Source organism: Argiope bruennichi, chromosome 7 (assembly GCF_947563725.1).
Source record: "Argiope bruennichi chromosome 7, qqArgBrue1.1, whole genome shotgun sequence".
Classification (NCBI taxonomy): Eukaryota; Metazoa; Arthropoda; class Arachnida; order Araneae; family Araneidae; genus Argiope; species Argiope bruennichi.
The window spans coordinates 1,879,391-1,892,737 of record NC_079157.1 but is presented as its reverse complement, the minus strand read 5'-3'; the positions used below and the strand labels follow the sequence as shown (position 1 = coordinate 1,892,737).

The window sequence follows — 13,347 nt, the reverse complement described above, 5'->3', positions numbered from 1 at the left end:
TTACAAACTTAAGCATTTAGTTTACCATAGATTTTTTTTTGTGAGTATCATTGATATATAATTAAAGGTATTTATACTTTGTGCAATTATAATCGACAATATTAATGAAGAACCAGGATAACATGGACACACAGTACATATAATTTAGTAGTTCATCTCCTCCACATCCACTTATCTGTCAGAAAGATAAAATTTCAGGATTTTCTAAGTGAAGAAAGAATTTCTTCACTTTGGTAAATTTGTGATGAAATTCATTAAACACTTCAGGGAAACAATTAAAAACCAATTGAAAAAAAATAGTTTTAATATTGAAAAAGGATAAGAAAACTAAAATTTTTAAGGAAAGCTACTTTTAAAATTCTCAAAATTTAGTGAATTATGTTCAAAATGCAAAATAAAAATTTCTCTCTTTGTCATGGTACACTGTTTATTCTATGATTATTATAAATGATATTACGAGCAAATCCATGTGAAAAATTACCAAAGAACCATAAAATATTAATTTTATTTTTTACACTAAAATTTAAATTTTGTGGTGTATAGAGCCACCAAAATAAATGTAAGTCACTGTAAATTTGATCAATTTGTTAGAACAGATGCATAGACACTTTCTTTTACACATACATACATTAGAAGTAAAAAAGAAAACTGAAAGTCATGAAGTTGTTTGCAAGTCTGTGAAATATTTTTCTGAATGAGTATCACAAGTTATTTGCAGTTGCAACAAGCTACTTTACCATATGTTCAGTGTTCTTAGATATAAGTCAACATTAATTATCCTTTGGCTTCAGTTTTAGAGACAACCTATTGTTGGAATTCTTTCAGTACAGGTGCCAGCTGTGTGATATTTGAAAATACCCATAATAATGCGTCATATGAAATATACATCATCAAATGTTAGTAGAAATACCAAGATAAATAACTTGCATTCTTTGGAGTTATGTGCATGTGTGTTTTTTTCAAAAAATCTTATTTATAGAAAAGTTTCTAGGAACTGGCACATCGCCATTCTTGCCAGTAAAAAAATTTGTTATTTGGAACTTCTTTCTTTTTGAGATGTGAAAAAGTGCATCCTTAATAATCTGCATAAGTTTTTATTTTTATAACTTGCATATGTTTAATGACATATTTTTAAGTGTTGAGGAAAAATAATAATTTCTAAATTTATGTGTAGACAATGATTTCAAATTCCGTTTTTTCCTTTCATAACAAACTGTAAACTAATTTAAACTCTTGTGTTGAAAAGACATAATCTGCACATCTTTTGTCATGGAATTGCCAATGACGTGCTACACACATCAACAGCAATTGTCACAGAAGTAAAAATGATGCTTGCAACACATTGACAGAGATTGTTTACTGAAATACACACAGTCTTGGAAAGAAAATTAATTTATTTAAAAGATACAAATATTCTACCAATTTTTATAAGGTATATGAAACTTTGTGTATGGTCTCACTGAAAGTTAGAGTGGACAGTTTTAGCATGTGTACCTGTGAATTTCCAGTCATCATAAGTGGTAACTGTACACTTACAGCACACACTACTTTAGTTTGAAACTGCTGCTGTATCTCATGAGGTTTAATAGCTAAGACTTCATAACATGAGTAAAAAAAAGTTATTTGAAATGGAATATTAATAAAAAAGCATGGTTCTGACAAATTTGTGTCTGACCTTTGCCCTCAGATAAATGAGTGCATTTGATTACAGAAGTAAAAATGTTGGATTATAACAAATATCTTATTGCTGATGATGAGAAATTTTTTCTTCTACTTCTCATTAAAGATATATCTTCAATTACATGCTATGATACAATGGAATCATTCCAGACAAAGTAAATTTTGATTCTCCAGTTATTATAATATATCCAGTAAATATCAATAGAGTTTTTATATTGCATTTGTCAACTCACCCCAGACAGAATATATCAAGTTTCTGGTTTCTTAATGTAAAGGAATTAGAAAAGGGATCCCCCCTTTTCTTTCAGTTTCAGTAGCTCCACTATGCCTGAATTTCTTTAAAGAAATGGCTGAAGAATATTAGTAATATAAGAGACTTTTTAGCCAGAATCAATTTATACTGACAAGCATTACTATATTATCACTTTAAAAAATTGAAGTTATGTATTTCTTATCTTGTCAAAATCTTTTCCAGTACTATTGCAAACACTGATATTTTCTACTCAACATAAAACTTCAATTAAAATTAAGAAGAATAAATAACTTCCAGGGAAATGGCACATCAAGCTCGACTATTTTTAAATATTCTATACATTGCTCTTAGAATAACATATACCTTCCATTCAGTATATTTATGTTCATACAAAATGCTCAATAGATTATGTGTAGTCCACAAATACCCAGATTTAGAATTTACATTTGGTCAACCCATAATTTGTAAAAATAACTATATATCAAAAAGATATAACTTCTTTAAAATTCTCAAACAATTCTCGAGCAGTGGTGTGATTTAAAAATATTGAACTCCAATATCTTGTGGAAACTATTGGTTAGTTCACACCATCTTACAATAAAATCCATTTCAGGGTACCACTTAAATCTGGAAAAAAAATAAATTCCATGTGTTTTCCCCATACATATATTCAAGATAAGAGGAAATAAGAGTGCAAATAATACTCATGTGTTTGTTATGACAATAAGAATAAGAAATGGGGAGGGGGGGGGGAAGCAAGGAAAGAAAGCAACAATTTAAAATTATTCAAAATAATAGTACACTAAAAGAAGGTTTACATATATATATGTACATTTAGAAGGAAAATATATTAACTCTTGTGCTCCTTAACTGTAAATCACACAAAATTAAAGACTTGGATGAAATAAAACAACACATTAATCTGATCATGATACAAATCATTTACTGATTAATTAACAAAAATAACATTATAAAGCAAAATTATTTGTTTTATTAATTCATTTTTGTCCATTTATGTATGTGGGCATCAATTTCTGAAACTTCTGCAGATTTTTCAGTCATCAGTTTCATGAAACTAATCCTTAATAAATAAAATACAATATTTTTGTATGGTCTAATGTACATTTTTTAGATATTTTACTTTCAGTGAACATATGTGAAAATATTTCCAATATATCATTGACTGCCTTAAAGAATGTGATGAAATAAATTTTAATGCCCATAAAAATTCAGCTTTAAATTATTGTTCTTGAACTATAAGTTTGAAAATGGTTTATTTTTGGATATTAAATTTGATGTTTTTGGATTTGACATGTTGTCTTTTCCTTTATTCCTTTTAAATATTAAGTCCAACATCAATTGAACTTACTCTTTTGAACTTGGCACACAATCTTGTATGCTTTCCTCTTTTGGCAGGAGGAAATGTCTATTTTTCCATATTACTTAGGCTCATCATCTTCTTACAAAGTGAGCAGTATGCAACAAATTGATTTTGTTTAACTTCTCGAACCCATTCAGCAAAATCAGGACTGATATTTTTATACGTCCCATTTTTATTAACATAAGCATTTTGAGCAGCTCATCGATTTAAAAGTATTCTTTAATCTACTTTGAATAAGCTCAGTTTTTGAAATAATAAACAAACCATTCAATAAATTCAAGTATAGTTGACTAAACATCACAGCGCTGCTTCTGCAGATTGAATGTTGCTAATCCTTTCCGAGAAATGTATTCTATTGTTTCATACAGTTACAGAAATCTAGAGCTTATTCATTAGCTGCAATTTGGGAATCTCATGGAAAAAGAACAACTGTCACACAAGTTGAAATTGAATCAATCTATACAGGGAAAAAAAAAAAAAAAAAAAAATGGGAGAGTAGAAAAGGAGTGAATTTTCCATCACACAATGACAAATGGTATTTTTCATTTTTGAAAGCTATGACTACAATCTTTTATTCTTGCAATCAACAAAACTACACCATAACAAAAAGTACAACTTAAAGTATACTTTTTGCTACTTCACTAAGAATGAACATATGTGAAAATATTTGCAACATATCATTAAATGCATCAAAGAACGAATATGACACAACAAGTTTTAATATCCATAAGAGTTCAGCTTTAAACGATAGCTCTTGAATTAAAAAGTTTGAAATCGGTTTCAAATTTCTCATGTCCTCTTCTGTATTCCTTTCACAAACAAAATCAATTATGCTTTTTTTTTTTTGAATTAGCACATCATTTTATATAATTTCCTCTTTTAGCATGACTAATATGTGCATGTTTTCACATATTACTTAAGGTATTATCTCCTTAAAAAGCGAACAGCATGCAGTAAATGGATTTTACGAATCTTTTCTAACCCATTCAAAAAAGTTCATATTTTTGTAAACCCAACCTATATTAAATATGAATTTTGAGTAGCTCACTGTTTAAAAAAAAATCTCTAATCTACTCTGAATTTCTAAAATGATAAACAAGGAAGAAACTCATGTGTGAGTGACTAAACACCAGTAACCAAACAACTTCAGTAATCGATTTGTTTTCTTCCAGATTAAGAAATGGGAGGTGGGGGGGATATTAAGTTAAAATAATTGTTCAAGAATTTTCTTCTTTTTTTCTAAATATATGTATGTATGCACAAAGTATGATTTAAAAAATAGAATTAAATAAGTATTCATATTTCCTGATTGAAAATGATAAACTTAATTTCATACTCAATGCTCTACACAGAATTATTCTTCAAAAAAAAAAAAAAAAAAAAAAAAAAAAGAGAACCCCCCCCCATAATTTTTTGAAATGTTATTTATTTAAACAATTAGAAATATTAGAAAAAATAAAGCAATGAAAATTGATATGACAAAAATCATTACCCATAAAACAAAACTATCCAGCAAGCAATAGTAATTCCCGTCAGCAACATTTTCTACTTGTATCTAGTGCTAGAGACATAATTTAAGACTAATATACTGAATTTTTATGGCCTATAAAGATAAGTTTTATTTTGCATGTTTCCAAACATTTCAAGATAATTTATATATATATATATATATATATATATATTTGCTTGAAGAGGGAATATAAGAAGGAAATAATTAAAATCATGAACTGAGGTTTATGATTATTAAAATAATCATGAACCTCTAGTTATACACATTTAGAAAAATTATATATAGTGTAAAAAAATAAACAATCACCTTCTTTGTTCTTTTGTTTCTGAGTTTTTTCTTGGGGTGGCAGAGCAGTTGATTCACGATCAGTAGGTTCTTTTTTTGAACCACTTTTTCCTGCTTTACTTTTTTTCACTTTGCTAACAGCAACAAAGAAAATGAAGTATACTTTTAAAAATTTAATATTATAAACAACTTTTAAAACTCTACTTAAAAGAAAGAGCTAAATGCTTATTTTTTTTTTCAAAAAAAGTTTCACAAATAACATCAGAGCACAAAATTAAACCTTTTGAGAATGAAAAAATAAGGAATATAGTTTCTATTATGTAAATTGAATTTATTTTCAAACACAGCAAAATAGTTCATTTATTCTTAATCAACAGATAATCAACGATAAAAAATCATCTACAATTCATATAACAAAGAATATAAATTTTGAGAATATAAAATATAATAGTGGTACAGTAAAAATATGAGATAATTTTACTGTACTAAACAAGGATAAAAAGGCAAAAAAAAAAAAAAAACCCATAGCATTTAAATAAAATGATAAAATCCAAATATTTTAAAATATGCAAAAATGTTACAATGGGGATTTTCCCACACTAAATCACTGATGTTTGGAAATGATGCATTTAAAAAAAAATGTATTCAAAGATGATTATACAGAGGACATTCTGATTTTACATGGCTGTCCGCAAAATGATATACTGTACATTTGCAACAACCTTCACCAAATAAGAAGAATATATTCTCATCTTATTAAATTTGTACTAAAAAAGGAAATAAGATAATAATGAGTAACAAGACAATCAGACAAATACTACTGAGTTTATTTAAAAAAAAAAAAAAAAAAAAACAAATATTGCTATTTTGTTATACATTACATAATCTTTGTGTAATAAATAATATCAATTTTGTGAGAAGATATGTGTGTGTGTGGGGGGGTGTGTGTGAATATTTTGTACCTATAACAAAAATTGAATATTTTTCTTCATATTGGTACATCATGTAGCCTCAGGTTTATACCACATGGATGAGGGATGGCAGATTTGTTCTTGACTGTAAAATTTCATTTTTTATTCCTCTTACAAAAGTTTCAAAATTTAGATAGGCTCCTAAGTGATGTATTACGCTTTTTCTTTACCAAAAATATAATGATTTAAAAAAAGTAGATTGCTATAGATCATTTTAAAAATTAACTGCAAAAGTGACATTTTTAGGGTCAAAAATTAAGTAGAAACCAAAGATTTAACCTCAACAACTCACCGATGTGCAGCTTCCAAATCTCTTTGTTTCTGCATATTTGCATCATTGTACTTCAAAACTCTACTTTCAGGGACCCACTCATCCCAGCTATATTTCAAAATAAAATATTTTTATTTAATAATTCCAAAATAAATAAAAAAAAAAATCTACCAAACAATGAATATATTAAAGATTTTACTTTTTATTCCAGCCACTGTAATGTATGAAATATTTTATATTCTTTTCTTTTATCTGACACTTCATACACTGAAAAATAACAGAAAAGAAAAATTTAGATCAAGTACAAACTAATTAAGTTTTAACAAAACTGAAAATACAATGTATATCTGTCAATTTCGATACATGTAAATTAAAAAAAAAAAGTGAAAATGATGACTGACTTTTGTCGCTTATTTTAAATATACCTGTAGTGAGCTATAACTTAAACTTTTAATTTGAGTTTTAATGAACATGCTGATAAGAACCTAATTTTTCACACATGGATATAATATGCCTGATTAGATAAAAGCAATAAAAGCTTTTATATTTTTATAGAACGGAATTAACTGGTTAGGCTAAAGATGGATGAATTTTCACCTCTAAAAATATATAACCTTCATATGGTTACCACTGACTTTACAAAATAAATTTCAATGTAAAAAAAAAAAAAAAAAAAAAAAAAAAAAGACCACCCTCCTCTACACATACTGTTAGTAATATGGCAGAAGCTAATGCTTTCAAGATTCCAACATTTAATTTTACATTCTGCTATGTAGTCCATTATATGTGAAGCAATTTTTGAACCTGCCTTAAATTAATTCAATTTAGAATTACCAACAGTAAAATTCAATTCAATTATATTATGTCTCATATATCATCTGAAGTAGAGTTGATCATTAAACAAACTAACACAATCCAGATAATCTAAAAATACTTGAAAAATGAGCTGATTAAAAGATGCATAAAAGTAAGATATAAGAACAATTTGAAAATCATATTTCAAGTGAACTTTTGCAAGCCATACAAATGTCATGCAGAATCCTATAAAGTACCAAATTAATATAAGAATATTCCAGTAGTAGTTCCCAATTTCTGAATGTCCAATTTTAGCACCAATTCTACAATCAACATCATCAAAACGCAGCAGACAGAGTTGTGCAGATATCGTCAAATTCAGCCAATGCATGCATCAATTCTGCAATGCTTTTATATGCAAAAATTAAATGACATCCTGACACAGGGGTAGTACATCTTCCCAGTGATCAGGGTGTCCCGTTTCGGGCATGGTACCAATAAAGTACCAAATATTATAGATCTTAATTCCAAGCTAGATGATATAAAAGTCTTTTCTCAAAAAGATCTCACAAAAGCTTATAATAAAATTTTAATATATTTTGACGATGTTTCCAATAATGCTATAATAATTTTTTTAAATGTAATTCTATAATATAATAAATTTATTTGAGAACTCGTATGCAGTTTTGACTATATAATGCAGCAGCTACCTTTTTTGCTTCATCAACAACTATTGGCCTTAATCTTTGTTGAATAGCATTTTCTTAGCCTAACAAATTCCAGCAGCTACAATGAGCTAAAATTTCATTCAAAAAATCATGAAATTATAGATTAAGTTTAAAGTCATCTATATAAGTATTTGGAACTAAAACAACAGATCTTTTAGGCTTTAGGATTTCAGAGGTTGGAACTGAACCATTATCAGATCATGTAGACTGCAATTTTAAATTTTCAAGGTCAAATATAATAATTCCAAGACATTTTCTCAGCGTTTTAAATTATTATAACTGTTTCAAACCAAGCACTACACACATTTTGACACCATTTAACAAATTCTTGAAGACATTAAAAATAAAAGAAACTAAGATATCCCTCAAGATGAACTTCAATGGATGTAGACAATCTAGTAGGTATTTAACAACCCAAAAAATACTCTGATGGCAATAAATGTTCTTCAGCATCTGATTCCTGAAGCAAAGTTAAACCTAGGGGTTGATGCCAAAATTTTTTGCCGTTGATGGTTAACTGTTGCAATTGAATGGTCCAGTGAGTGGATAAGTTTTCTATTGGCAAAATTATTCATATATTTTTAACTCTTCAATTATCGACATCTTTAAAAAGTTTTGCAGACAAATTATTCATATTTTTTTAAGTCTTACAATTGTTTTTATTTTAAACTTTTACAAGCAAATTTTAAAAATTTTTATAGAACAGAATAAAATAATTCTGAGCAACACATGGATGAATCTCTGACTTCTACATTATATAATTTAACATATCCAAATCAAGGGAAAGAATAACAATTTTTCATTCATTATTTGAAGTTTAAAAAAAGTTACATAATTATCATAGATATGCAACAAAATATTTTATGTCTATGAAATGAATATAATCAATAATAATCAACAAACTATTTAAACCACATACACCCCGTAATAATAGGTAAAAATTTATATAAAAAATAGATTCTTAAATAACATATGCTATAAAAATGCAAATTATACAATAGATTTTAAAAAATTTGGTTCACAAACATAAATAAAGTTCTCGCACATTAAATTAAAATTTTTTTTTTTTAATTAATTAAAATACATGTTCTCAGAAAAATTATTTTGTTAATGATCATTTCAACAGAATGAAAATCATCGTAAGTTACAGTGGACTGTTTTTGCATGTGGATAAATTAATCTTTTGCCAGTACAAGTGGTTAAAAATAAACTTTCAAAGTATAAAAGAATTTTGTACATTTTATATTAAAATAAATTAAAATATGTTGATGTTAATACATTTTTAACACATAATAGATTGCTAAATCATGGTGGCACTCTATTTATAGTTAATACTGAATATATTATTTTCTTGCATGAAATATTTACACTAAAAGCTGTCAGCTGCTACTTTGATATATAATAAATGGTACAATACATACAGTGGCTCAAAAAATTGAGACTGCACTTTACTTTTACTTGATAAATCTGACTTTCAATATGAATAACACATTACCGAGAAGTGCAAACATGTTTTTATTTTTACGCATGACAAATGGTTTAATTTAAAGTAAAAACAAAGAAAAATCAATGAATAACTTCTAAAAGGAAAAATTTCTGAAGCATTTTAAATAAACATATACAGATTTTCACCTCAAAAAATTGAGAATACAGATGGTGTTCGCACATTTTTATACGATTTTAATGGAGTGTACAAAAAAAAATTACATTCATATTTTGTGTTTTAAATGTTCAGCTTGATAGCCCTTGTTCTTACTATCATTGTACATTATAATTATCATGATATGATATTCCATCATGGCTTTTAGAGCGTTTCTGAATAAGAATACCCTCTTTGGAAAGAGCTGAAATGTATTTTCCCCATCCATTGCCTTTTTAAAAGCGCCATTTTTGCATATAAACAAAAATTCTAAATATCAAACAATAAATAAAACTTTCAACAGATTAATTGCTGTGAAAATCTTGAAAGGAATGAAGTTTGATCCTAAAGTAAGTGCAAACTTGCTGCAGAAACTTCTCAAATAATAGGCAGAAGTGTAACTGCTGAAACTGTGCAAAATGTAATTAGACAAGCTGGAAATAAAAGTTGAGTTGTTAGAAAGAAACCGTTTATCAGTTTGCAAAATCTGAAAAAGTGTTTGGAGTTTACAAAAACTCATCAATTGAAAACCAATAACTTTTGGAAGAAAGTTATATTTAGTGATGAAAGTAAATTCAAGATTTTTGGCAGTGACGACCGTCGCACCGGACGGAGAAAGCCTAATACCGTTTCAGATCCAAAAAATTTACATCCTACAGTTAAGCATGGTATGGGGTTGTATGGCTTTATTCGAGGTAGGAAATTTTGTCTTAATAGAATGACATTATGAACCATATGGTTTACTTGGATATACTTCGCAACAGTTAAAAAAAAAAAAGTGCTAAAAATTTGGGTTTAGACGGAAATTTCATTTTCCAGCAGGATAATGACATGGAACACATGGTACATAATGCCAAAATGTAGTGTATTTTTCATTGTAAACAGTAATTACACACACCACCACAATCGTCCGATGTCAATCGCATTGAAAATCTGTGGGCCACACTCGAAAAAGCAGCCCAGAAACACAAAATTAGAAACAAACCCCATTTAAATTTTCTCAAAAGGTTATTAAACCCTTATCACTCTGCTCATGACTTCCAGATACATTACCAACTGTTGTCTACCCCCCCCCCCCACCACTTCCTATTTTTTTTCTACAAAAATTGGAAGGGGAAAGAGAAATTACTAATACAAAAACCAAGTAAAGTGGAAATATTGATCCAATTATTACGAGCTCTGCCTAATTTCCCATGCTTTCAGCATCTCTCTGATTTCACAGTAAGGTTGTTACTTTGTTGAGTTTATCATTTCCACCTCTACTGCCCAAATCTCCTCCACAGCTTTATGCTACAAAACTGAATGCAATGCAGATCATTAGGTTCTTCAATAGCCTTGGATATGTTCTACTAATTCATCAATGTTGTTGGTATCCATATTTCTAGTCCTATAATCTTGGTCAAAGACAGAATTCCATTGATAACGGCTTCAGAGATGCTAAAATCAGTGGGAGTCGCATTCAATGCTCTTCGGCCAGAATTTTTCCCATAAGAAATAAGGATTTACTTTGAACTAGTGCTCAACACAAACCGGACCTACATATAACATCAGAATGCTTCTTACTGGCTCTGCAAAATTTATTCATTAAGAGTAATTTTTTTGCTCATTATGAGAGGTTTTTGTTAGGCAGGATTTGACTGACTTCAGATAACATAAAACATCGCTCATTAAGAAAGTCAATTTTTTACATTTTGGCCTGCCTATTATGTGAATCATTCCTTATACCAGGTTTGATAACATCGAAAAAGGAGATGGGAGTGTCTGATAAACATTGACAATATATTTAGCGATTAAAAATGTTCAAAGGAAATAAAAACTGGTGAAATTGGTATTATTTGTTGATAGTCATTCAGGAACTCTTAAAATTTCCAAAGAATATACTGTAAAGTAGTGTTTTTGAGAAAAATCTCAAAAAATAAAAAGTAGTTGAGAGTAATGCCAGGTTTACACTCGGCGAGCAAGTAGGCACCACATGTGTAGAAAGGCTGAAAAATGCTATTTGGATGATGGCAAGTACTTGTCCCCGACAGGACAACTACGTTGCTATATTGTATTTTTTCTTATTGTGCATGTGTTTGCAGAATTTGAATGCATGAAAAAATTGACCAGTTATAGTCGATTAATTCCGACATTTTTTTCTCTTTCTGATGCAAGGTTGTTTTCTTTTTCATTTTATCTGCCATTTCTTTTTCATAGTTTTCGAAATTTAGGTCCTTTTTATTTTACCATGTTTCTCTATGTAAATATCCATAACTTTATAAAACTAATATAGATAATTTTTGGTGGGATTTAAAAAATTCAGGAATGCCAAAACAACAATTTATAGTTAAGCATAGAATGCCAGAATCTATTTTATAAAATTGTGGCAAACATTAATCAGGTTAGGTTCTTCATATGCATGCACTGCCATCTTATAACTGGCCGAGAGAAAACACGGCATAAGTGATCGATGAAGACATCTTCAATGGTTAATCATTTAAAATATAAATTTTAGGCAAATAGTAATAGTTGGTAGTCAAAGATTGCAAACTGTGTTTAAAGAGACCTTAATTTTTGCCTTATATTTTAAAGCTTCATGAAAATAAACCAATTTTTTAGTAATAAAAGACCTGAAAAATGCCAGATATATTAGCCAATTCAATATAGATCCTACAATATAAACTATGTTTATTTACAGAGTAAAAGTTTCTACAGCATACAAGATAAAAAAAAAGAAAATAAAAAAAAATCAGAGTAAAACATATTTTAGATGTTTCAGAGTAAAACATTATAAATCATTTTTATATATATTTAACAAACATTTTTCAGATGTGACAAAAGTATGGAATAAAAAAAGGCCGAACTTCATAAAGTAAAAAATTGATCCAAGCAATATATATATATATATTATTTGTGCAATAAAATAATAATCTTATGGAATAAATGCTTCCATATTATAATAGAATTGTTACATTAAAAAATTAATCGCAATAATAACAAAACTTGAATCTGAAAAAAGTGAAATTCATATTTTTATAGAAACTTATGCCCCAACTTTAATGAAACCTAAGAACTACAAAATTATACATTTTCATATTTTGATAACTAAGCAATTCATTAAGGTCAAGATTTCATTATGAATCTAATTATGTAAATGTGCACAGTTATTTAATCTTAAGATTTTTGTGTAATGAACTCATATTTTATTATTAACTATATTCAAAGCACATATGTGTCAAATTCTTAAGTCAGACGATTCTTTTCTATTGAGCCAATTACAATTTTTTCCCCCAAATCTTATTGAGCAATAAACCAACTTTAAAAAAAATCCATTTAAATATTTCTATTCCTTTTCAAAACAAAAGCATTAGGAGTTTGAAATGAGAAACGAAGATAAATGTGTCATATTCAATACATTTTACACTGGGACAAGGAAAAATTTACATAGACACTTTAATTAAATTACCATTCAATTTTCAAATTTAATAAAATCAATTAATAGAACTTTTTTATTTCCACCTGAAAGAAATAATAAATGCAGTGAAATAAGATCGAAATATAATCACAAATGCTGTTTACATCAATATAGTAAGAATAAAGACGAATAAAATGTTCCTATAATTTGAACTATTTTCTTTCTGATCATATGGCAAATACATTCATAGACAACAAACGATTCGATTCAAACTCGAGAAAAGATATGATATATTAATTTAAAATTAATTTTTCTGAAGGTTGAGTTAATGTAATGAAAAGCCGTAAATGAGCGATCCATGTATTATTATTTTATATAAAACCAAAAAGTACAGCAAAAAATACATTAAATGTTAATGCATTATTTCATGATTTTGCAAA

The 13,347-nt window shown here is 27.9% G+C and overlaps 1 protein-coding gene across 1 annotated transcript in view; it reads right to left on the bottom strand.

Moving 5' to 3' along the window:
• The window catches only part of LOC129976624 (mortality factor 4-like protein 1), a 31,905-nt gene that overhangs the window by 18,027 nt on the left and 531 nt on the right, over nt 1-13,347 (bottom strand). The window contains exons 3-5 of the mRNA XM_056090275.1: nt 6,551-6,618; nt 6,373-6,459; nt 5,131-5,243 (exon numbers count right to left, since the gene is read on the bottom strand). Coding sequence (XP_055946250.1) covers nt 5,131-5,243; nt 6,373-6,459; nt 6,551-6,618 — 268 coding nt within the window. The remainder of the gene's footprint in view (nt 1-5,130; nt 5,244-6,372; nt 6,460-6,550; nt 6,619-13,347) is intronic.